Here is a 21,059-nt window from a genome sequence, read left to right on the forward strand (position 1 = left end):
GCGCCCCGCCCGCTCCCCGAGCGCCGGCCCGGCCTCCTTCGCTTCCTACACACCGAGAACGGCACCGCGTTCGGTATTCACACGGCAAATGCTGAGGAGCCTGTTACCTTTCTAACTTTCATGTACATTTGAAATAAAAAACACGAAAGCCAGCGCGGCTGCTGTGGTGTGTGTGTGTATGTGTGTTTGTTTGGTGTGTGAGTGTGTGTGTGTGTGTGTGCGTGCTTGCGTTGCTCCCTGGGCCTGGCGCTCCGCACAGCCCCAGACGGTCACGGGGAGGCCGGAGCCCGATGGGGATGGCGGATCTCGGCCCCGGGCAGCGCAGCGCCGCCCCTGGGGCAACCCCGGCTGTTCGGCAAGGCCTGGGGCAGATCCCCGGGGAGGGCGGGCGGGAGCGGAACCGGGGGGACACCGTGGCGCCCGTGGGGCCCGGGGCCGCTCTGGCCGCGCCCCCGCTCCCGGCAGCCGCCGCCAGGGGGCGCTGAGGCCCGGCGTTCGGGCCCCGCCATGGCGGCAGTTTCTCGCGGTGTCTCGCGCGATCGTGACGCGCCGCCACGTGACGCGGCGCCGGCCGGGCCGCGCCGTTCGGCCCCGCACGAGTGACGGGAGCGGAACCGGGAGCGGAACCGGGAGCGGAACCAGGACGGCACCTGCGGGGCGGGGCCGCAAGGGAACGGGGCCGGGGCGGGGGCAGGTGACGGGGGAGCTGAGGCTGGGCCGGGCCGGCGCTTCCCGGCGGCCCGCAGCGAGCCGCGGCCTGGTCCACACGTGGGGCCTGGTCCCGCCGTACGCGCCCGGGCCCGGCGGGTGCGCGCCCCTGGCGGGGTTCGGCCCCGCGGCCTTTGCCCGCCATGCCGCCGCCGGCAGAGCCGCAGCCGGAGGCGGTGGCCGAGCCGGCACTGGAGCAGTGGCGGCAGTACAACGAGACCGACCGGCAATGGGCGCTGCGCCGCCGCTTCATTCTCCGCCACCTCCCCGCGTACCCCGGCGGCGCCATCGACCAGCTGCTGGCGCTCTCCGTGCTCTGGACCAACCACGTCTTCATGGGCTGCAGGTGAGCCGCGGGGCGCGGGCGGGCTCTCGGCGCTCGCTGTCAGCCAGGGTGCCCGCAGGACACCGCGGGTCGGGGCGCTCAGCAGGACGAGCCGTGTGCGGTCAGGAGCCGGTGAAGTCAAGCGGGACGGGAGCCCCCGCGGGGAGAAGGGGCACAGGCTCCCGTGGTGGCCAAATCTCGGCCCCAGATGCGTTTTAGAAAGTAGACGCAGAACAGCTGGGATGAAAGGGGCTGAGGCAAGAGAACTTCTGTCCCTGGCCAATTTTGTTTGCTCGAGTATGCCGGTGTTTGTAGGTGGAGAGGAGCAAGCCACTGGAAAAGTTTATGTGTGTTTTGCAAGTAGTTCTTGATGTCCCGCCCCCAGGACTCGTTAAGCTTGCGGTGCTGTGCTGTGTCATTTAAATGAGGAGAGAGATTCCTTCTGAGCACAAAGCAGCCTGTGCAGTCCCCTGAAGGCTCAGTTTTCTGGGAGAAGTAAACGTGGAGAAGGGAAGGGGAATTCTTTCATCCAGCCGTACCGACCATAGCCAGGTTGTGGAGAGCTGCAGAAATGTCACCCACGTTCCACAGACGCCTTTAGTGATGTGATTGTTTTTATGATTGTTTTTAACTGGACGGAAGTAGTTGCTTCACGACCAACTTCTGGAAACTGTGGCACATAGACGGACTTTTAATAATGTTGCATCCCGCAGCCTTGTGGGAGAATACTTTGTGTCATCTCTACAGAGCAAAATCAGTATCTTTAAATGCATATCTGCCTGTTTCAATTTTTTTTTCCCCTGGGTTAAGTACTAAGCTATTCTGCCCTGCAAGCACCAAAATTTAACATATATTTTAAACAGTTTCAAATTCCAAAGCTTGAGCACTATGTTAAAATTGAGAATATAAATATATTCTTCATATATAGTCATGTACAGTGGTCCATCTTAATGTGTTTGTGTGCTGTCTTATGGGGACCTCTGTGCCAGGGCTTTTGGGAATGGTTCAATAAACAGTTACAGGATGCTGCTAATAGAAGTGAAAAACTCTGTGGGAAGGTTTCAAATCCCAAAAACTGCTGCAGTTTAAGCCTGTCAGTTCACATACTTTCTGTGATGGACTCCCTCACCTGCAGCTCTCAGGGGAGATGAGATTTGGGCAAGATGCAGTCTGGAGCCATTAGCAGTGAAGATGTTTCCCCAGAGCTGGTGTGCCTGGCTGGGAGCACTGCAGGGAACATTCTGTACTGTTAAAACAATTCTAGCTTTACTTAGAGTTGCCTGGGGAAGGAAGGGACCTGCAGCATTCCTTGGAACTGCCTTTGGTGTTTGGGAAGAGATGTTGTTGATTTATCAAGTAGATAGCTTCAAAGTTTGAGGGATTTTTGTTGTTTTCTCTTAGGTTTGTTGGCTGGTGTTTGGTTTGGGGTTTTGTTTGGTTTTCCTAACGCTGATTTCTTGCCACCTGAAGACAGAGTGTTTGTCAGAGCAGCTCAGCTGGTTAGAGCAGGGTGCTGATAATGGCAGTGATGTGGGGTCAGTCCCCTTGTGGGCCATTCACCCAAGACTTGGACTCAATAATCCTTGTGGGGCCCTTCCAACTCAGACTGTTCTGTGGTTCTGTGAAGAACAGATCAGAGGCTTTGCTGTGAAATCTGAGTGTTCTGCTGGGAGATGGTGTGGAGAGCATCCAGAAGGCTCAGAAAACATGGTCTGTGGGGAAAGGGTTAAGTAAAAGGCTTCATTTAGTTTAGGTGTGGATGAGAGAAGGTGTCCCTGTTCCCAGATACATTAAAGGTGGCTGAGAATGGGGGCAGTGGTGCAGGAAAGCATTATGCTCCAGAGTTACAGGGATCAGGATAAGGGGTAACCTGTTAAAGTCACAGCTGGGAGACTTCAGGCAGGTACTGGAGGCGCTGGGTTCCTCTGGCCACGTTGGGCAAACACATGTTGTGACTGGCTGATCTCCTCCCTGCCCCCAGCTGAAATATGAGCCCCAAAGGTTTCCATCCTTGGTGAAGAATGGCAGGTGTCAAATCTGACACTGTTCTTGCACCCTGCTGGAAAGGGATAGTGCCCATGACAGGTAATGTCTGGTAACAGCCAGAGAGAGAAACAGATTCCCACTGCTCTCTCCTTTGGCTTCGAGAGGACGGGGCTGTGTCCTGGTTTGAAGGAAGGAGGGAACCTCCTTTGGAATGGAAAATGTGAATCCCTTCCCTCTGAATTATTATAACTTTGAAATTTCGAGACTTTCAGGCAAAGGAATGGGGAAAGGAGCAGCAGTTCTTCCCTGGGACGTGTGTGTGCCCCCCGAGCGTGCCCCCTGTGTGCCCGTGGGTGCCCCTGCCGAGAGCCGAGCGCGGAGCAGCCCCAGCTCCCCCCGGTGCAGCTCCGGGCACGGCCGGCAGGGGCGCTGCTGGCTCCCGGCCGGCGGGGGGCGATGGTTCCCCGGGGGGCAGAGAAAACAAAACTAAACAAAATGTAACAGAAACTGTGCAGCCTTAGCAGGAGCTTCAGGGCTGGGTGGACAAGGAGTGCAGGGTTAAAGTGTAGCAAAAAAGCCTGAGGCAGCTCAGAAAACACCGGGATTGGGCTGTCCTCCTCCCATGCCAGCAGTGAGAGGGCAAGAGGAGCTGAGCCCGGCCCCTCACCCCCTGGCCAGAATCTCATGGTATTTTTGCCCTTCCAAAGAGAAAACCCCCCAGGTAAGAGAGTAGCAAGCTGTGCACTTCCCCCACCTTGGCCATTTCTTTAGTCCCTCTTAAGTGCTGGTCATTATTTTCTCTTAGTAACAGATGGAACAAAGTTCCATGAGAGAAAGAAAGTAAAGGAAAAATCCTAACCCCCAGCAAGGTATCACCACTATCTCATCTCCCTTTGGTCCCTCCTGGAATTTTCTTCCCATTCCCATTCCTGGTTCCACTGCCTCCACTGGGGGCTGAGCTGTGCTGGTGAAGCAGGGACTACAGTAGTCTGTACTCAAGAGTTCTCCCAGGAGTTTATATGGATCTAATTTCTGTCTGGTCATTTAAATCAAGAGCAGAAAAACCTTTCTTGAGTGGATTTCCAGAGTCCTTGGAACAGCAGTATTTAGAAGCTGGTGCAAATCGCCGCAGCCCTGGCTGTTGGGACAGCTGTGGGCTCCTGTCTGTGGGCAGTGCCCACAGATGCTTTCTGACTTTGGAAGGTGAGCATACCATGGAACAGGTGCAGCATTGCTCTTCCTCCTTTCTGAACCATGGTGTGAAGCTGTCAGAGGCTGGTGTCAGGCCATGTTTGTAGGCTCTCTTTGGATAGAAAGGTTTGGGTTTCTTTTCTGTTTCCTGCCTCAGCAGGCACATGGCTCAAAATGATGTGACAGATCCCCAGAGCAATGGAAAACTGAGCTGGTGGGGGATGTAAGGCCTAGAGGGATGGGATAGGGCTGTGCTATGCATGTCCTTCTTGTGTGGAACTGTGGGTGCTGCAGCAGGGTCAGAGTTTGCTCAGAGCTTGTCACAGCCACCTCACCTCTCTCATGGTTCAGGAACCTAAAACATTTCAGTTACAGCACCCAGCCACAATTCAGTTTGACTTTTTAAAGAGTGGTCGATGAAGACTGAGTAGTGCCTTTGTCACCTGACTTGGCAGTTGCAGTGTTGGTGACAGGCTCTGGCTGCTGCCCCACACAGGACTCCAGTGCCAGTCTGAGCTCCTGTGTTTGGTTCACTGAAGCTGCTGCTCCTCCTTCACACCTCGGTGTTCAGTAGTGCTCCTGGCAGCTCAGCCAAATACTGTATTTTGTCAGATAATGTATTTAAATTTCAGTTTAGAGCACTGTCAGTGTGGTGGCTGCATGGTTTAATGAGAAGTGGGTTCGTGCAGAGCCAGGTCAGCTGGTGTGTGGCTGTGTGCCCGTGCCAGAGCAGCTGTGGCAGGGAGACAGTGGTCAGTGCTGTGCTCTGCTCCGTCAGGATCAGAGGAGCATCTCCCTGCTGTGTCTCAGGCAGCTTTCGTTCTTGTTTTACATAAGAGAAGCTCGTGTGTGCCTGTGTGCTGCCCCTGGGGCCTGCTCTGAGGTGTCCTGCTGTTGACCCCACACAGGTACGGTGTGCAGGTCATGGAGAAGGTTCTCAAGATGGCTGAAGGCATCGACATCGGGGAAACGAGGTCCTACGAGCTGGTGCCCAGCAAGAATCTGAAGAGATACCACTCTCCATCGGACAGTGAGTACATCTGCAGTGTTAGTGACCCTTCCCTTCCCGGGGGGCAGCCCTGGGAGCAGGGGGACACCGCTGTGCCATGGGGCCGCCTCTGGGACAGCTGGCACAGCAAACTGGAGGGGAGTGCCTGTGGTGGGCTCTGCTGGACTGCAGAGCAGTTCCCCCTCCTCTGCTGTGTGCATGATTCACACACAGTTCTGGCTTTGCTTAGGAAAATACCATTTTTCATTTCAATTATCAGGTAATTGGTTTCCTCTAGGAATGGTGTTTGGAATCAAATACCTGTCTGGCTTTGTCTGCTGTGGTGAGATGGGATGTTCTGACCCTAGGAAGGGTTGTACATGTACATAGTGATGTTCAGCTCATTGATTTTGAGTTACAGCCTGCTTCGAGCTTTGAGGAACAGACAGGATGTGTAGTTTTGGAGGTTTTTTTCCCCCCTGCTGGGCCTGGAAGAGTGCTGTATATGTCAGCCCAGTCCATGGTCTTAGGTGTCAGTGTTCCAGCTGTAGCCTTTGCAGTGGAGAACATGCAGCAGGCAGAGAGTGCTGGCAGTTCGATGGCTCCGTCTGCTGGCTGCTCCACGGCACCTTCAGAGCTCTGGAGAGGGCTGGAAACTGTGCCTACTGTGTCAGTCAGCAGTGTGCCTGTGTGAGGCACAAATGGCCAGAAAGCACAGGACTCCTCTGGGCTTGGCTATAATTTCTAGTTCTGCCAAAGTTGCTTCCCTTACTTTGACAGCCAGCAGTCTTTCTGTGCTTCCGGGCCAGCTGCAAAACTGAGGAGATGCTGTTCTTCTCTGGGTTTTGTCTGTCACAGGCAGCAGCCCTGAGGGTTCTCCAGGGCTTGTTGCACAGAAGGCATAATGAGCTGTTCTGCTGGCAAGAGCCTTTAGGTGCTGCTGCAGTGCAGCCATCAAAAACAGACAGGTAAGAAACACAAACCTTGCCATAATTCATCAGAACTGATGGGCAAAGGATTTAATGTGTAAGAGCTTTGTCACCTGATTTCAGTAGGAAGGAAGGAAGGGCTGTTTGTGCTGTGTGCAGGTGTTGTTTTCACCTGCAGCGAGCTGGGTGGTGATACCTGTGCTGTGGTGGTTGATGTCTAGACAGCCTGACCTACAGCAAGACCAGCATTTTGGCACTGGATTAGGCAGCATTTCCCAGCACTGAGGTGGCCTTTTGCTCCTCCGATGAAATTACACACACGTACCACGTCAGCATGTGGGTGCTGAATCTTCCACAGGAGAAGCCTTGTGTAACCATCTCTTAGATGTAACGTATTTGCTTGTCAGCTATTTGATTCTCCCCTTCTGCAGTAGCTGTGCACACCAGGATAGTCTGCCTCATTTGCATTTCTTCTGGTGAAGAAACAAGAGGTCTGTCAGTAATGGAGCCCTCAGTCGCTGCAGCTGTCCCTTGAGGCTCAGGCAGATTTCTTCATGTTTGCTGCCCTTTAGCCCAAAGCAATGAGACTGAGAGAAAATGTGCTTCTATTAGGTCAGTAACAGCCCTGTGTGTTTTGGAAAGGAGGGTTTGGTACCACTGTGCTCCACCTCAGATGAGGAGACAGGATGATAAAGTAGTTTATCTGACATTATCCTGCAACCCTGCAGCAGAGTCAGAGCTGAGGTTCTAGTCCTACTGTGGTGTTCTGTCTTGTTGACCATAGTTTTACTTATTCTAGTAGATTTGAAGGGATTAACTTCAGAAATGACCAGATGGGTCAGTGGGCAATGCTGGAAGGCAGCGTCATGTGACCAAATATGTAGAGATTTTTGTGTGATGGCTGTGAAAGTGGAAATACCACTGTAGTGACCTGCACAAGAATGACTGGCTGTCTTTGATGAATTGTGAATGTCTTTTGGAAGGAAACCTTTTGGGTTTTGGCTAAGGAATGCAAGTCCCGTGTTCAGAGCCTGCAGGCTCCTCTTGCAGATCACTTTCTGAAAACACTGTCTCCCTGTCATAGCACATATTGGTAATTGTGTAATATTCTTCCATCTCGTAGGTCCAGACCCAGAAGAGATTCCTGAGCCACCCAAAAAGGTGGTCCCCAAGTTCCGAGTGCGACCACGCTTTGAGCCCATACATTTTGTCACCAGCGCTGAGAAGGATGGCAAGAAGAACAATTCTCTGGATAACCAAAGGCAGGAGGTGAACCAGGAGGCAAATACAAACAGCATGGCACAGCCAGCTGAAAACTGTACAAATTCTATTGTGAATGCACGAGAGGTGAATCCCCAGCTCTCCAGCTCAGCTGGGCTTGGCTTTACAGGCCCAGCAGCAGCAGCCAAGAAGGCTGTGAATAATGTGGACTCTACCACAAGCAATGCCGTGCAGGTTTCTGTTTCCCCTTCAACTGCCCCATCTGCATCAGAGACTTTCCCTCCATCAGCAATAATGCTGAAGCAGAGCTTTATGGAGAAACTGTCAGCAGCTGTCTGGAAAAATCTTACTAATCCAGATGCAAACATTGGGACGGATAAAATTAACTTCACGTATCTTTTGACGCGTTCAATTCAGGCATGCAAAACAAACCCTGAATATATTTATGTTCCACTGAAAGAGATTGCCCCTGCTGACCTGCCCAAGAGCAAGAAGCTCCTGACAGATGGCTTTGCTTGCGAGGTGCGATGTCAGAACGTCTACCTGGCCACCGGCTACGCGGGCAGCAAGAACGGGTCCCGGGACCGAGCCGCGGAGCAGGCAGTGAAGCTGCTGAAGAAATCCGTGGAAGTTCGTGTTGTTCAGCGGAAGTTCAAGCACACCTACCACGAGGACCTGGTGGTGTGTGAGGCAGGTGTGTGTCGCCCAGATTTCCCTCCCGCTCTCAAACCTCATGAGGAGTTCGTAGTTGCCAACAGGGACTGTGTCCCAATGCAGCCCGGTACTGAATCCATGAAGGGTTCCACAAATGCCAACAAAGACTGGACTAGTTTTGTCCTCACGGAGAATGCCAGTGATGCAATAGGAATACTTAACAATTCTGCCTCATATAACAAAATGTCTGTTGAATATAAGTATGAGTTAATGCCCAACCGCTCGTGGCGTTGTCAGGTGTATCTCCAAGATCACTGCCTGGCCGAGGGATTTGGCACAAAAAAGACCAGCAAGCACGCGGCAGCTGAGGAGGCACTGAAAATCCTGCAGAAGATGCAGGCAAATATAGCGTCCCTCAAAGTGACCCAAGTGCAGAAAGTGGGCTGCTCATCACGGGGCTCCGGGAGGAAGAAGGACCTGAAGGACCTGGTGATCTACGAGAACTCCAGTAACCCGGTGTGCACCCTGAACGACACCGCCCAGTTCAACAAGATGACGGTGGAGTACGTCTTTGAGAGGATGACAGGCATGCGATGGAAATGCAAGGTGATGCTTGAAGATGAATTCATCGCAGAAGCAGTTGGAGTGAAGAAATCTGTCAAGCATGAGGCAGCAGAGGAAGCCGTGAAAATCCTCAAAAAGACTCAGCCAACTGTTGTTAATAACCTGAAGAAAGGCACTGTCGAAGACGTCATCTCCAGAAATGAGATTAGAGGTCGATCAGCAGAAGAGGCTTTCAAACAGAAGATCAAAGAAGACAACATTGGGAACCAAATTTTAAGAAAGATGGGCTGGACAGGCGGTGGCCTAGGGAAAGATGGTGAAGGAATTAGGGAGCCTATTTCAGTAAAGGAGCAGTTCAAAAGGGAAGGACTTGGGCTTGATGTGGAAAGGGTGAACAGAATCGCGAAGAGAGATATTGAAGAGATCATTCGAAACTATGCACGTTCAGACAGTCACATTGACTTGACTTTCTCTAGAGAACTGACCATGGATGAGCGGAAGCAGATACATCAAATTGCCCAAAAATATGGTCTTAAAAGTAAATCGCATGGGCAGGGACACAACAGATACTTGGTGGTGAGCAGGAAGCGGCGCAAGGAAGATCTGTTAGACCAGCTGAAGCAGGAAGGCCAGGTTGGGCATTACGAGCTTATCATGCCCCAAGCAAACTGAGGTGAGGTGTCCCCTTTGACCAGAGACTGAGTTTCCTGGACACTCGACTAAAGAAAGAGATGCTGCATTTTTCTCGTGGGTAATAATGACATTAAAGTCTTTTACTTTGGCAATATAATTTCTAAAATGTTGTTAGGTGTTTAGAACCGACCGAATTCTGTTCAAGCGCATTAGCACAACCCAAAAGCAGTAGTGCTGTTCCTGTATGTGTCTTTGATATTACTTGTTCCTTCACATTTTAATAGTTTTGTAATAGCAAACACACATGTCCAAGGAGAAGGAATTTGACATAATTTAAAATTATAGGTCCCTTACTCTTCTTGAGCAAGGAAGGAAAAAAAAAAAACCCTTTTTAAAAAAAAATTTAAAAAGCAAAGGAAATGCAGTCTGGGGGCATAAACTTGTGTGTAAAATTGGTATTAATTACAACAAAAATAAAGTTTTATTTCTGGAAAAAAAAGGTTTTGTCACACTTTGTATTAAAAAAAGTGTGAAAACTTGATTATTCTTGAGAAATGCATATATCGAGGTCTTGTCTCTGCTGTGTTTATGTACAGTATGTAAACCTTAACCAGTTTAGTGGTAGTTCTATTCATAGATTTCTACCTTGAGTCTCCCATTCTGAGAGTCGCTGACGGCGCCTTCATTGCCAGCGAATGGGACTGAGAGAATTCCAGCGTTTCTACCTTGGAGAACGGTTGACATGTGCAGATACCATGGTGAAGTGTGAAATATAAAAACTGGAGGTAAATGCAGAGCCCACGCTCAAAGATGCTCATGTAGCTTGTGGGGACTGTTATATAACTTATTTTTTTACTTTGAATATCAGCTCTTTAATCCTGACAAAACTGAATCTGTGCCTGGTTATTTCTCTGCTCCATCCCTGTACCGGTGCTTGTGTCTGGTGAGGGTGATTCCCCAGGAAACTTCTGGCCTTGCTCTGACCACGTGTGAGTGTGGAAGCTCTCCAGGGCCGACTTACGTCACTGGGAGGCTGGAGTGCTTCCCTCCTTTATGGGGAAGCAGCCTCTGACCTCCATCTGCACTGCTCTTCTGGCAGGGTTACAGGACACAGTGCTCTGTGAGCCTTGGAGAACACTCCCTTCATGCTTAGGAAGCTTAAAGGACAGCAGCTGACCTTGGAAGAGCCAGGAGTGAGGCATGCCTAGAGATGCTGGTTATTCTGTCAGCAGTGGGGTCTGCAGGTGCTTCTGTGCCACTCAGCCATCACCTGCTGTTTTCTGCTGCTTCTATTTGTCTCTCCAAATCATTACACCCTCCTCTACGTTTTTTCCCACCTCTTGTTCTGTTTCTAAATGCTCTCAGGGCTGAGGTGAGGATGCCTGACCTCTGAATGTCGGGTTGGTGAGCAGTTAGAGGGATTTTCATCCCTGCAGGGTGATGAGGAAGAGGAGAGACTGCCGTGGCAGGTGAGACTCAGGAAGCAGAGAGCTAGAGTCCTCTCTGCCTGGCTGCAGCACAGCTTCTGCCTGCTTGGTCTGCTAACAACTTGCTGCTGCTGTGAAAAAAATAACATGGCAGTAAATTCTGAAAGTAGGAGGTTTTTTTTCCCTTTTGTTTGGGGTTGGTTTTGTGCATTTCTTCTCCCTGTGTCTGAATTCTGCTCTCAAGAACACTGGACTGCAGCAGATGGTGCTGTAGGAGTGGAAGAAGCCTGGAACTTTCTAGGGAAAGACATGAAGCTCCTCCTCCCTAGCTTAGGTATGCACCAGGTGGTTAGAGCTTGGTGATGCCAAGGAAGGCGGCAAGAGTTCCACTGCTGTTCAGGATGAAAAATGCCTCCTTTGGGAGAGGTGGGGCCTAGCTGTAGGCACAGTAGCTCAGCAGGGGCAACTGGCCCCGGCAGTCTGTGCAGGATGTCACCTTTCCTGTCCTGGGTCGTGGCTGTGACCCCTCTGGCACAGATGGTGCCTGTGCAGGACCTGGTGGGGGCTCAGCAGCATTGCTGTGCCTGGGGGGCTGCAGAGCCTCAGCCATCAGGAGAGGCATGGTGGAGTCTGTGGATAAAGGCGTTGCCTGAGCAAGGTTGAAGGTGGCATTGATTTTCTTTGGCAGCTCTGTGCCGCTCGTTTGTGGCTGCAGTAAGAGTCCACGCTGTTGTTTTGATTTTTTTTTAACTAGTGAAACAAATACCAGAATGGTGGGACTGCTGCAAGGGCCTTGGTGGCCTTAAGAGGGACTTGGCTCCCTCAGAAAGGGTTGTGGCATTACAGCTGCTCCAGGTAAGGCACAAGGCTGTTCCAGGGTACAAACTGTCACTGCAGGTCCAAATCTGCATTAAGTTTTTTCAAGAGCCCAGCTACTTGTACAGAAACCAGCTTTTGTTATCTGGCACTCATCATAAAGGCTGTTCTCTACCTGCTAAGACAGGAGGAAAGGAAATGCAATTCCTGTAATAACTGAGGCAGCCCTGTCTCTCCATCACTGCCCCTCCCCTGCACTACCCCAGGCACGCCTGTCCCCACTGCTGCCCACAGGAGGAAGTATCACAGTGCTGGAGCTTCAACCCACACCCAACTGCTGGCAGCCCAGTTAAATAAGCACAGTTATACACTTCTTGCCTATTTATACAATAAGCACTAAGGTTACACTTTATTTACAACTTTTGAAAAATGTACAGTTTCTTACATGGGTTACTTGTGCAAAGTTATACTTTTCAACTAACAGACCAATGTGCACACAAAAGACACTGGAACAGTGGACAACACAATTGCAGGTTCCATCCCACACTGCTGCTTAAGGTTCTGTATCCAAAGGTACAAACTTGCCTTACAAAAAAAGTGACGGGACTTACAAATGTTTTTTTCGGAATTGAAAAAATACTTCCATAAAACTGAAGGGAACGAACTCAAGCATGCAGCAGTAGCTCACACAAACCACGCCGTCATCTACGAAGAGCAGAATCTGCAGAGACTCGAGTGCCTACCCTGGACTTAATTCAAACTTCCCACAAGACAAAGTTAGATCCCAAACAACTTATCTTTCTCAGCTAAAGATAAGGGGCAGGAGAAAGACACCGAAGGAGAGTAATTCCATCGCTGGAACAGGTCAGGTTTTACCTCTTCCTTAATGTGGAAGGCCTTTTGCTGAGTACCACAGCTCTGCCTGGTTTTGTCCAGTAATGCCTCGGTGACAGGACTATAGAAACCTACTGACAGTTTCTGTAGGCATGTCCTTTAAAACAGTAATAAAAAAAAAGGGCTTGTTTCTCACCCTCAGCAAAGATCCTAGTACCACAGCTGTGGTGATTTATGTAGATCTGTACATAAATCTTGAATGTGAAGTGCAGAAGTAACAAGCATTCCAGGGTCTTACTAAATCTTTGAATTGGAATCAATCGAAGAGTTGATTTTTTTAACATGAGTAAAGGAGTAGATAAACCAATACAAAAGGGAAACAAAAGATGATTTCTTCACCCAGTACTTAGAAACGCAGTGGGGTCTAAACCAATAGTAGAGGTAAGTGACCAGCCCGGACACATCAGCACTTTAGTTAATATCAGTTAAAAAATGTGTATGTATATAAACATCCCTTTTATCAAGCTACACATAAGCATCACTGTGTATAACACAATTACAATTAAAAGCTTAGTGTACACTACAGAAATGCACAATACTGCCCTAAGACTGGAGAGGGACCACAGAAAATGAATTCAGCATCAGTAACTCTTTTGCAAGTAACCCAAGTACAGAACGTTTGACTTCAAAGTGGGTGCGTTCTGATGTCCAAGGAGAAGAAGCTTCAGCAAGGGAGGGTGGCAACAGCACAACAGCTATTTTGCTTGCAAAGTAAATGCTAGGAGGAAAAAGATGACTCGGACACTTTGTTTATTTTCCTCATCAACAGAGTGTTCATTTGCATCATCCTGGGTCAACAGTCACGCCAGCTCTGTTCTACTATTGCAGAAACCCGTTTTTCATATTCCCGCTTATTCTCTTGGTATAGCTGAGCTGCCTGGCTGTTTGCTGGACTGTTCGGATTTGGCTCATCCAATAGGGACTGTGCAAAGAGAAAAAGATCCTTAGGCACTGCAAAGTACAGTTTTCCAACACATCCTCTGAACTACCCATACTAGTCAGAGCAGAGCTGTTAGTTCAGGTGCAGCACACTCCATCCCTGCAGCTGGAGGGCTTTAGAGGCTTTGGCCACCAGCGTCACCCCTGCACAGTGCAGGTGACTTGCTGTGACAGCCAAGCATTGCAGGGGGGCCCCTGCAGTGATCACCTGTGTCACTGCCTGGCCAGTTTACACCTGGGAGGGATTCATTCTTTACCAACACTGTAGCTGCTATACTGGCTCTTAGGAGAGGTGGGAAGAAAGTTTCCTGAGCTGTTTTTGTCAAAGCATCCTAATGTAATTCTGTTGCTTCATGCAGAGTTCTTTTACCTGTATGGATGTTAAGATGGAGGAGACATCATAAGTGGGGCTCCAGCGATTCTGAAGGATGTCCAGACATATACTACCGTCTGCATAGACTGGAAAGGGTCAAAAAAAACCAGCTTAAAACACAACTTGTACAGCTACTGGCTTTTCTCCCTAGTATTGCCCACTCCTGAAAACCTAGGTACAAACACACTTCACCAGTCCATACTGCAAACAGGCCTCTAGGTAGGAAGCAGTGAAGCTCCTCACCAACAGAAACCTGAAGTATTTAAAGTCAACCCCTGGTTATTCTCTCACAAACTTCTGTGTCATTGCAATGACAGCTGTGGAAAACCATGAATAGATTTTAAGGCAAAAAAATTTTAGCTAGCCAGAAGTGAACCAAACAAAGAACACCCACAAACAGTTGTTCACACTCAAGGTTTCCCCATGAAGTCTCTGCAACAGAGTTCAGTCACCTTACTCACAGCAGCTACCTGAGAACCTTCCCTCCCTGCACTGTACCCACACTTGCCGTGTTGGAAGGTTTCTGGTATTTCTGCACAAAGGCAAGGAATACCTCTCCAGCCTTTAGTTACCAAGGAAGGGGATTAATATAAACAATCTTACTGTCACTGGCTATAGCCAGACCCTAACACTACATTTCATGGTGTATCATTCTTACAGGCATTTTGGGGAAGTGATAGATGACAGCTGCATTCACCGGTGTCACTATGCTATGTCTACAATACATACAGACAGAAGTCCAAAGCACTGCTATTTAAGTACAAAACATTCTTCTGTAAGGCTTAACAGGCAGTTGAGTGTCTCATCAGTACTGTGCTGTAACACCTGAAAGGTAAGAGGCTCCTTTTATTGCCCCTTTCTTTTCAAGCCTGAGCACTGCTCACATATCCATCCTCACCAAAACTACACAACCACACTGGAATTGTGCTGCCTTATTAGATAGTGGAAACTTTTGTAATAAATAGACCTTTTATACAGCAAGCTATAACAAAAAACACCCCAGCACTCTCTTCCCCCCCACCAAACCTCCAACAGAACAGCAAAACCAAACCGAAGCATTGTGTAAGTACTTACCATTTGGATGAAACATTTTAGAGACAAATCTGACAGTAGGTGGCTTATTTGGGTATTCTTCTGTGAATTCTATTGTAAGTTTGAAAGTTCCTGGAATTGAAAGAGAGATAAGCAACCTTTATTCAGCATGAATTTACACAAGGGATGAGTAAGTGGCATTCCCCCACAATACACACTGACACTACTGTGCTCACACAGGCATGATGGATATGGAACACACATTGTGCAATCCCACAGCAATTCCTTTACTCTCGTGGAGTTAATCATTAACACTGAAGTCCCAGACAGTACTGGTACAAGAGTATTTCCTGTGACTTACTTTTACTAAACCAGTCAAAAGGTTTATGTAGGGAAATAACCCCAAGGGCAGATTTTTCTTCCAGAGAGCCTAATCCCAGCACACTGTACTGACAACAGCAGTGGGTGTAGAACCATCTGTGTAACATAACGTCATTTGGTGAGTCCTATCTATGGAATATGCTGTCATAGCAAGGACCTTGTAATTTATTTCCCCTAAATTAAAAAAAAAAGGCCTATTTATCAACAACTGTAAGGTAATCAAGTCTTGCAGAAAAGTAGTATTGAATGCAGCACCCAAATCTGACACTTTAAAACATAAACCTGACCATTTACTTCACGCTAACTGGTCATCCTTAGTGAAAGACTGATTGAGCAAAACAGAAAACTGAGTTGAGTCTCAATCCAACCATTTTAACAGCCTGCACCAACGTAAGTTATTTTAGCCCTTCTCCTCGGGCTATGACAATTTGAGAATAAGAAGTCTGTCAACTAAGCTGCACATATGGGTTCAGGGGATTAAGGACTACTCCTGATTCAGCTCGGTAACCAAGGAACTCTACCTACTCCACTGCAGACCATGCAAGCTCCTCCCGACCACGCTACCAGCAAGAGCAACCGGCCCCAGAGGCAGCTTGGGATGTTCCTGGGTATGCCCAGAGAGAAGAGCTGAAATATGTCCATATAAACACACAGCTCTCCTGCAGAAGGACTGCACCTGACACTAACAGCTGGAGCAAGCTGCTGGTGGGGCATATTGCCTTTTTGAAGGGGCATCCTTATGTATCAGCAATGGATGAGTCAGGTTCCCCACATCCCCCCCACGCTCCGTGTCCTTGCTTCCTATTGTGAGGGAGTTTTCCAGCCCTAATAAAATGAAGTTATTCCTTTGGCTAGCAAACATGTGCCAATAACTGGTAAGCCAAAGAACAGATTTTTGGTTTTTCTTTTCTTCTTTTTTTTTTTTTTTTTTTTTCATATCAGCAAGGACCTGCAAGATTTCCCAGGGACTCCTTTCTTTATAAGGAGGTCAACTGTAACACTGAGTTGCAAGAAATGAAGGTCATTGCTCTGACGTTCCAGTTAGCAAATGAAGACACAGCACAGATGCTTTAGCACTTTCTCTACAGCAGTGGGAAGTCTCAACACCCTAAAAATAAGTTTATGCATGTTTGGTTTTTTTATTAGTAGCCTAACAATGTAACAGCAGAGAGCCAACACTATGCTATCTCACTGTGAAACAAACGAGCCAGAACAGCAGAGTTAGGATTGTTTAAATTAGTGGAAATCTGCAGTGGGGTTTTCAAGTTTACTCCACCTTAGTCCAGTAGCACAGAGCCAGGTCTGAGATCAGCTTGAAACCCAGGACTGGGGAGTTAGGAACAACTTCTACCAGCTGCAAACATCAGCCCCTTAGAACCAAATGCTTAGAGATTTGACTCTAGATATTCTCAGCTCTCCCTGCCCCAGTTTGGTTCTCAGGAGCCTCCTCCTGAAGGAGTGACTAAGCAAGCAGTAGGCTGAAAACCAAGCACAAACCACCACACAGGTTCGAGAGTAACAGAAGCAGTTTGGTCTTAGAATCTATTTAAAACTCCTGAAAGAAAGGGAAGGTATTGTCCCACCAGAGACAGGACAGCACTACTTCAAATACAGACTGAGCAAGGGATTCATCTGGAGCAATATCCAGCTGGAGTATCTACATACTCAGATTTCCAAGTCAGGGCTCAGAGTGGCAATGGCTCTTTGGAAATGCTCCACAGTATGCAAACCCTCACTATTGAGCTTTATTAAAGGACAAATCCAAAAAGATTTGATGCACCAAGGTCCAAGGCTCACTCACACTCAAAGCCCACAACAGGAATCACAACACACTGCTAGGGATGAGCCTTCAGGGTCCAGTTCCTTCTGTCACGAATTTTACTGCTTTCAACTGGTATTTCTCACAACTTACCCTAGACAGACATTTTAAAACCATGAATTATCCTATCTGCTGTCATTATTGATATTGGGCTCACCACTAACCTTAGGCAAACATTCTCTTTTCTGCCCTGTACTTACCTTGTTGATCACTCCTACCTCAGGATTTGAGACCCTAACACAGCCAAGGGAGGCTTCTGCACAGCCTGTGCACCAGCCCCAGCTACTCCAGAGAGCAGAGCCCGTGTCCCTGCAGGGCCCCCACAGTGCAGCCCCCAAGAGCAATCCCTCCATTCCACTGCCCAAAAAGCAGGGACGAGCTCTTTCACTCCTGCACGAGGATACGGGATCCACATTCCACGAGCAAGGCACAAACCACACAGAAGGCAAATGCCTTGTGTTATCTGCTCAAGCCTCCTGCACAATCACAGCAAGGCAGGATACAACAGCTGAACTACTTAAATTCCTACACTGACCACAGCATCATCATCCAGCTTCAGAGAAACGGGTCTACAGGACTGGGACAGCCGGGATTTCCATGGCTGTGCCAGCATTACCACTTTAGATGCCACACACAAAGATTGTTAGAAATATGGTGAAGGAAGGATAAATATCCCCAGGGTCCTACTGCAGACACCTGCAATCGAATCCTCTTAAACCAGAAGATGGAAGTTATGTTGCTGGTCTAAATTAGTGGTTGCTCCTAAGCTGAGCCAGCCTGCACACTGAGTTGTGAAAACACTGTCCAAGTTCGGGGGTGGAGAAGGACGGATATCAGCTGCAGAATGCTGCACAGCAAGTTAAACAAATGTGCTTCAACTTCAGGTTTGCAGCCCAGACAAACTACACCACCTCAGAAGCTGCAAGCAGAGAAGGGCCTCGCCAGAATGAGGATAAAAAACAGTAACTCTCACAATGTTGGCATCATTATACCTCTAGAATAACAAATCCCCCAAATTTCACAGGCTACTTTTACAAGAACTAAGCTATCTGAAGTTTTACAGTATCACCACAGAGTGAAAGAGTCTAAAAATGAAAAAGAACACTGACCTGCAAAGGCTTCCTGAGAAAGATTATAGAGTTTCAGTGTATCTTTGAGTCACAAGGGCCTGTGCAGTTGCAAAGCCAGTCCAAACTAACATGCCGTTAAATTAGAATTTCCTTACTCTTACCTACATGAAGCTGAACTGCATCTGGACTGCACTACCATTGTCTGAACTGTGCTACTTCACTCACTGAATGGGAAAGCACAGCTGAGGCACCAACAAGCCCTATCTCCAGGCTCCACTTAGTGCTTCTTTATCTAGGAAAGTAAGATACATCCAGAGGGAGGAGATAAGCAGATATCCTGCCACACAAGACACATCTGTTTTCCTGAGCACACAGTGGGAAAACACAGACTTTGCTAAGAAAAGAGCAATCCATCACACCTTGAGATTACATTATGACATCAGCCAAAGCAGCAGGACAGCAGCAGCAGCCTCAAGCATCTGTCTGAACCTCAAACTGCTGTGAGTGCAACATGTCCTCAGTATCCAACATAAAGACACAATGCTGCCTCAGGAAGCACAGAGGAAATCAATATGTCAGGGCTCTCAAAAGCAGTCCTCAACCTTCTGCAACTAAATGGAAATATATGGAAAAAAAGCCCTTAGAGCATCTGTTAACCACATGCTGAGCTGGAAGAGCCTGAGCATGGCAAGAACCTGCATTTTAGCACACTGCAAAGAGACAGCTTTCTGCTCCAAACAGTGAATCACTCTATTAGCAGCAGTGCTCCAAGAGCCTAAAGCAGCTCTAGCAACCCCCACAGAAGTTTAAGTGAGCCCTTCTTTAAGGGTTACCAGATGAGACAGCAAAATACATTTAGTCTAGCTGTTCTATTATGCAATGTTTTAAGTCCAAGTTCTAAACATCAGACTGCTGAAGCAGCTACTCCAGCAAATTTCTTAACTAATGAAATACATTAAAAAGAAGTCAGTCTTCAGAGTTTTCTTAGGCATTAAATTTTTGAGGTCTTCAAGATGTTCATAGAGAAATACAGTCTGCCATTTAGAGGCACATCCACAGGTGCTACCTCCACGGATAAACAAAGACAGGGGAGTTAGCCAAGAACAACAGAAGAGTTAAGGAATTTTTCCTATGCTTTTATCATGAGTCATGGAGATCTAAGATTAATTATAGCCTACACTGAAAGTACCTGAAAAAAAAAAAAAAGCATCACTGATTTCAGTTAGACAGTATTTCATGTCTAACAGGTTTTCACAAGATGCTGAAGTACTTGTACAATGTCAGTAAACCTATCAAAGTCAGTAAGGTCAGATGGAAACTACAAGTATGTCACCAGAACCTATTTAGTCAGCTTTTAAACTTAAAAAGTCTTATCAATCTTAAGCTCTGAATGATACCAATTGAAGCAGAGCAAAACAGATGATAAGAAAAAGCCACTCTTCTGAACTTCCTCAAACATTCAGCCCATTTCCTACTTCAGCTGACTCACGTTGGAAGTTGCTCACAAAACACTTCCAGCACGAGAAAAAAACAGAACTCAAACAAAAGACAACAGTTCTATGCCAAGTTATTGATGGTTACCCAAACATGAATGTCCCTAAAAACATGATCCAAAGTTCAACAGAAAAGTTTGTAGAGACCCTTAAAATGACTTATAATAGATGTAGCAACTACGTACAAGACTATACACGCTAACTGGTATGTTTTTGTAAGTCAACACAGCAATCTAAATCTACAACACTTTCTGAGAGTAGGATTAGAAAAATTAGATTTACATGAATCAGGCACACGTGTGTAGTCAAGTGAACATGCACCCACGTCCCTCCCCCCGCCCCCACCATCTCCAGGCCCGCACCTGTTGCAGAGTCTACGGCAGTGACACCAAGGCCGTGTCAAACCGCAGCAGTTTACCCCGAGAAAGCCAAACACCAGCCCCGCACGCCGCACTTACCGTCCTCGAAAGGGGTCCCCTCGGGCCTGGAGAAGGGAAAGCAAAGCACAGCGTTACCCCGCTGGCAGCCCGGCTCCAACCCCCCGGCGGCTGAGCGGCCCCCGCGGCCCGCCGCCCCCTTCCCCGCCGACTCACCCGAAGATGACGGCGTTCCACACCATGATGTTGTTCTCAGAGGGGGCCCCGCTCACCCCGGCCGGGGGATCCTCCTGCAGCCTGCGGGGCACAGGGACGGTGAGCGCGGCCTGCGCCCCCGTGCTGCGCAAACGGCGTAACCCGGCCCGGCAGCGGCCGCGCCGCGCAAACGGCGTAACCCGGCCCAGGAGCGGCCGCCTGCGCAAACGGCGTAACCCGGCCCAGGAGCGGCCGCCTGCGCAAACGGCGTAACCCGCGGCAGGCAGCGCCGCCCGCGCTACGCAATCAGCGGAGCGCGCCTTGCCCCGCCGCCATGTTTTGCTGCCCCCCTCCTCCCCCGGTAGCGCTCGGCCCTTCGTCCTCCTCCCGCCCGCCTGCCCCTTTCCCCTCGGCCCGCAGCCTCGGTACCTCTTGAAGTCCCGCATGAGGCGCCTACGGGCCGGAGTGGACATGGCGGGCTGAGGGTTATAGCTCAGGCATACACTGCCGGAGGGAGCGCCGGGCGCGGCTGAGGTTCGAGCTCCGACTGAGGCGGCGGCGGCGCTGACGGACAGGAGCGATCGCGGCCTCTACCACTACGGCGGGCGCGGGGGGGGAGCCTGGGCTGCACCGACTCCTGCGCCGGCAGCCCGACGGTCCCGGGATGTACCAACGGCGCAGGGAGAGGGGGGCGGAGCCGGATGTGGCTGAGCCCCCGGCCCAGCCTCTACCACCACGGGGGGGGGCGGTGTCTGGAGGCGGCACCAACGGCGGCGGAGGGCGGGGGTGTGACGTCATCAGTGGCGTCACGGAGGAGGCGGTGGCGCTGCGGGATGAAAACAGTTCTGTGGGGTACGCAAAGGCCGGGCCCACGAGCGAGCCAAAGCAGCGAGCGCATTCCCCACCTCCCCGGGGCACGCAGGGTCCCTCACACCTAACGGTGGCTTGGGAAGGCAAACACCATCACTGCGAATGCCCCCCTTCCTCCTTCTGCCCTAGATTTCTGTGCTGAGGATGAGGCCCCATGGTCTGGGACATCCCCGG

The 21,059-nt window shown here is 49.5% G+C and overlaps 2 protein-coding genes across 2 annotated transcripts; one reads left to right on the forward strand and one right to left on the reverse strand.

Annotated features, from left to right (window-relative positions):
* Positions 1-740: 740 nt before the first annotated feature.
* NKRF (NFKB repressing factor) lies at positions 741-9,698 on the forward strand. Its single transcript, XM_059859394.1, has 3 exons — positions 741-1,054; positions 5,119-5,240; positions 7,251-9,698. Exons 1-3 carry the CDS (start codon positions 852-854, stop codon positions 9,236-9,238), a joined length of 2,313 nt encoding a protein of 770 aa, XP_059715377.1. The 5' UTR covers positions 741-851; the 3' UTR covers positions 9,239-9,698.
* A 2,115-nt stretch (positions 9,699-11,813) lies between these two features.
* On the reverse strand, positions 11,814-20,730 carry UBE2A (ubiquitin conjugating enzyme E2 A). The gene is made up of 6 exons (XM_059859396.1): positions 20,445-20,730; positions 20,037-20,117; positions 19,902-19,927; positions 14,723-14,812; positions 13,646-13,734; positions 11,814-13,258 (listed from the first exon to the last, which is right to left on the reverse strand). Exons 1-6 carry the CDS (start codon positions 20,486-20,488, stop codon positions 13,130-13,132), a joined length of 459 nt encoding a protein of 152 aa, XP_059715379.1. The 5' UTR covers positions 20,489-20,730; the 3' UTR covers positions 11,814-13,129.
* Between the last annotated feature and the right edge of the window lie 329 nt (positions 20,731-21,059).

The sequence above is a fragment of the Haemorhous mexicanus genome, chromosome 14 (genome assembly GCF_027477595.1).
Source record: "Haemorhous mexicanus isolate bHaeMex1 chromosome 14, bHaeMex1.pri, whole genome shotgun sequence".
Lineage (NCBI taxonomy): Eukaryota > Metazoa > Chordata > Aves > Passeriformes > Fringillidae > Haemorhous > Haemorhous mexicanus.

What these genes read in the sequence shown, in the direction of transcription:
- UBE2A (XM_059859396.1), bottom strand. Translation starts at nt 20,488, where the DNA reads ATGTCCACTCCGGCCCGTAGGCGCCTCATGCGGGACTTCAAGAG. An exon ending in CTCATGCGGGACTTCAAGAG is followed by an intron (nt 20,118 to 20,444) that starts GTACCGAGGCTG and finishes TGTGCCCCGCAG; the next exon opens with GCTGCAGGAGGATCCCCCGG. An exon ending in TAAAATGTTTCATCCAAATG is followed by an intron (nt 13,735 to 14,722) that starts GTAAGTACTTAC and finishes GACCCTTTCCAG; the next exon opens with TCTATGCAGACGGTAGTATA.
- NKRF (XM_059859394.1), top strand. Translation starts at nt 852, where the DNA reads ATGCCGCCGCCGGCAGAGCCGCAGCCGGAGGCGGTGGCCGAGCCGGCA. An exon ending in CACGTCTTCATGGGCTGCAG is followed by an intron (nt 1,055 to 5,118) that starts GTGAGCCGCGGG and finishes GACCCCACACAG; the next exon opens with GTACGGTGTGCAGGTCATGG. An exon ending in ATACCACTCTCCATCGGACA is followed by an intron (nt 5,241 to 7,250) that starts GTGAGTACATCT and finishes TCCATCTCGTAG; the next exon opens with GTCCAGACCCAGAAGAGATT.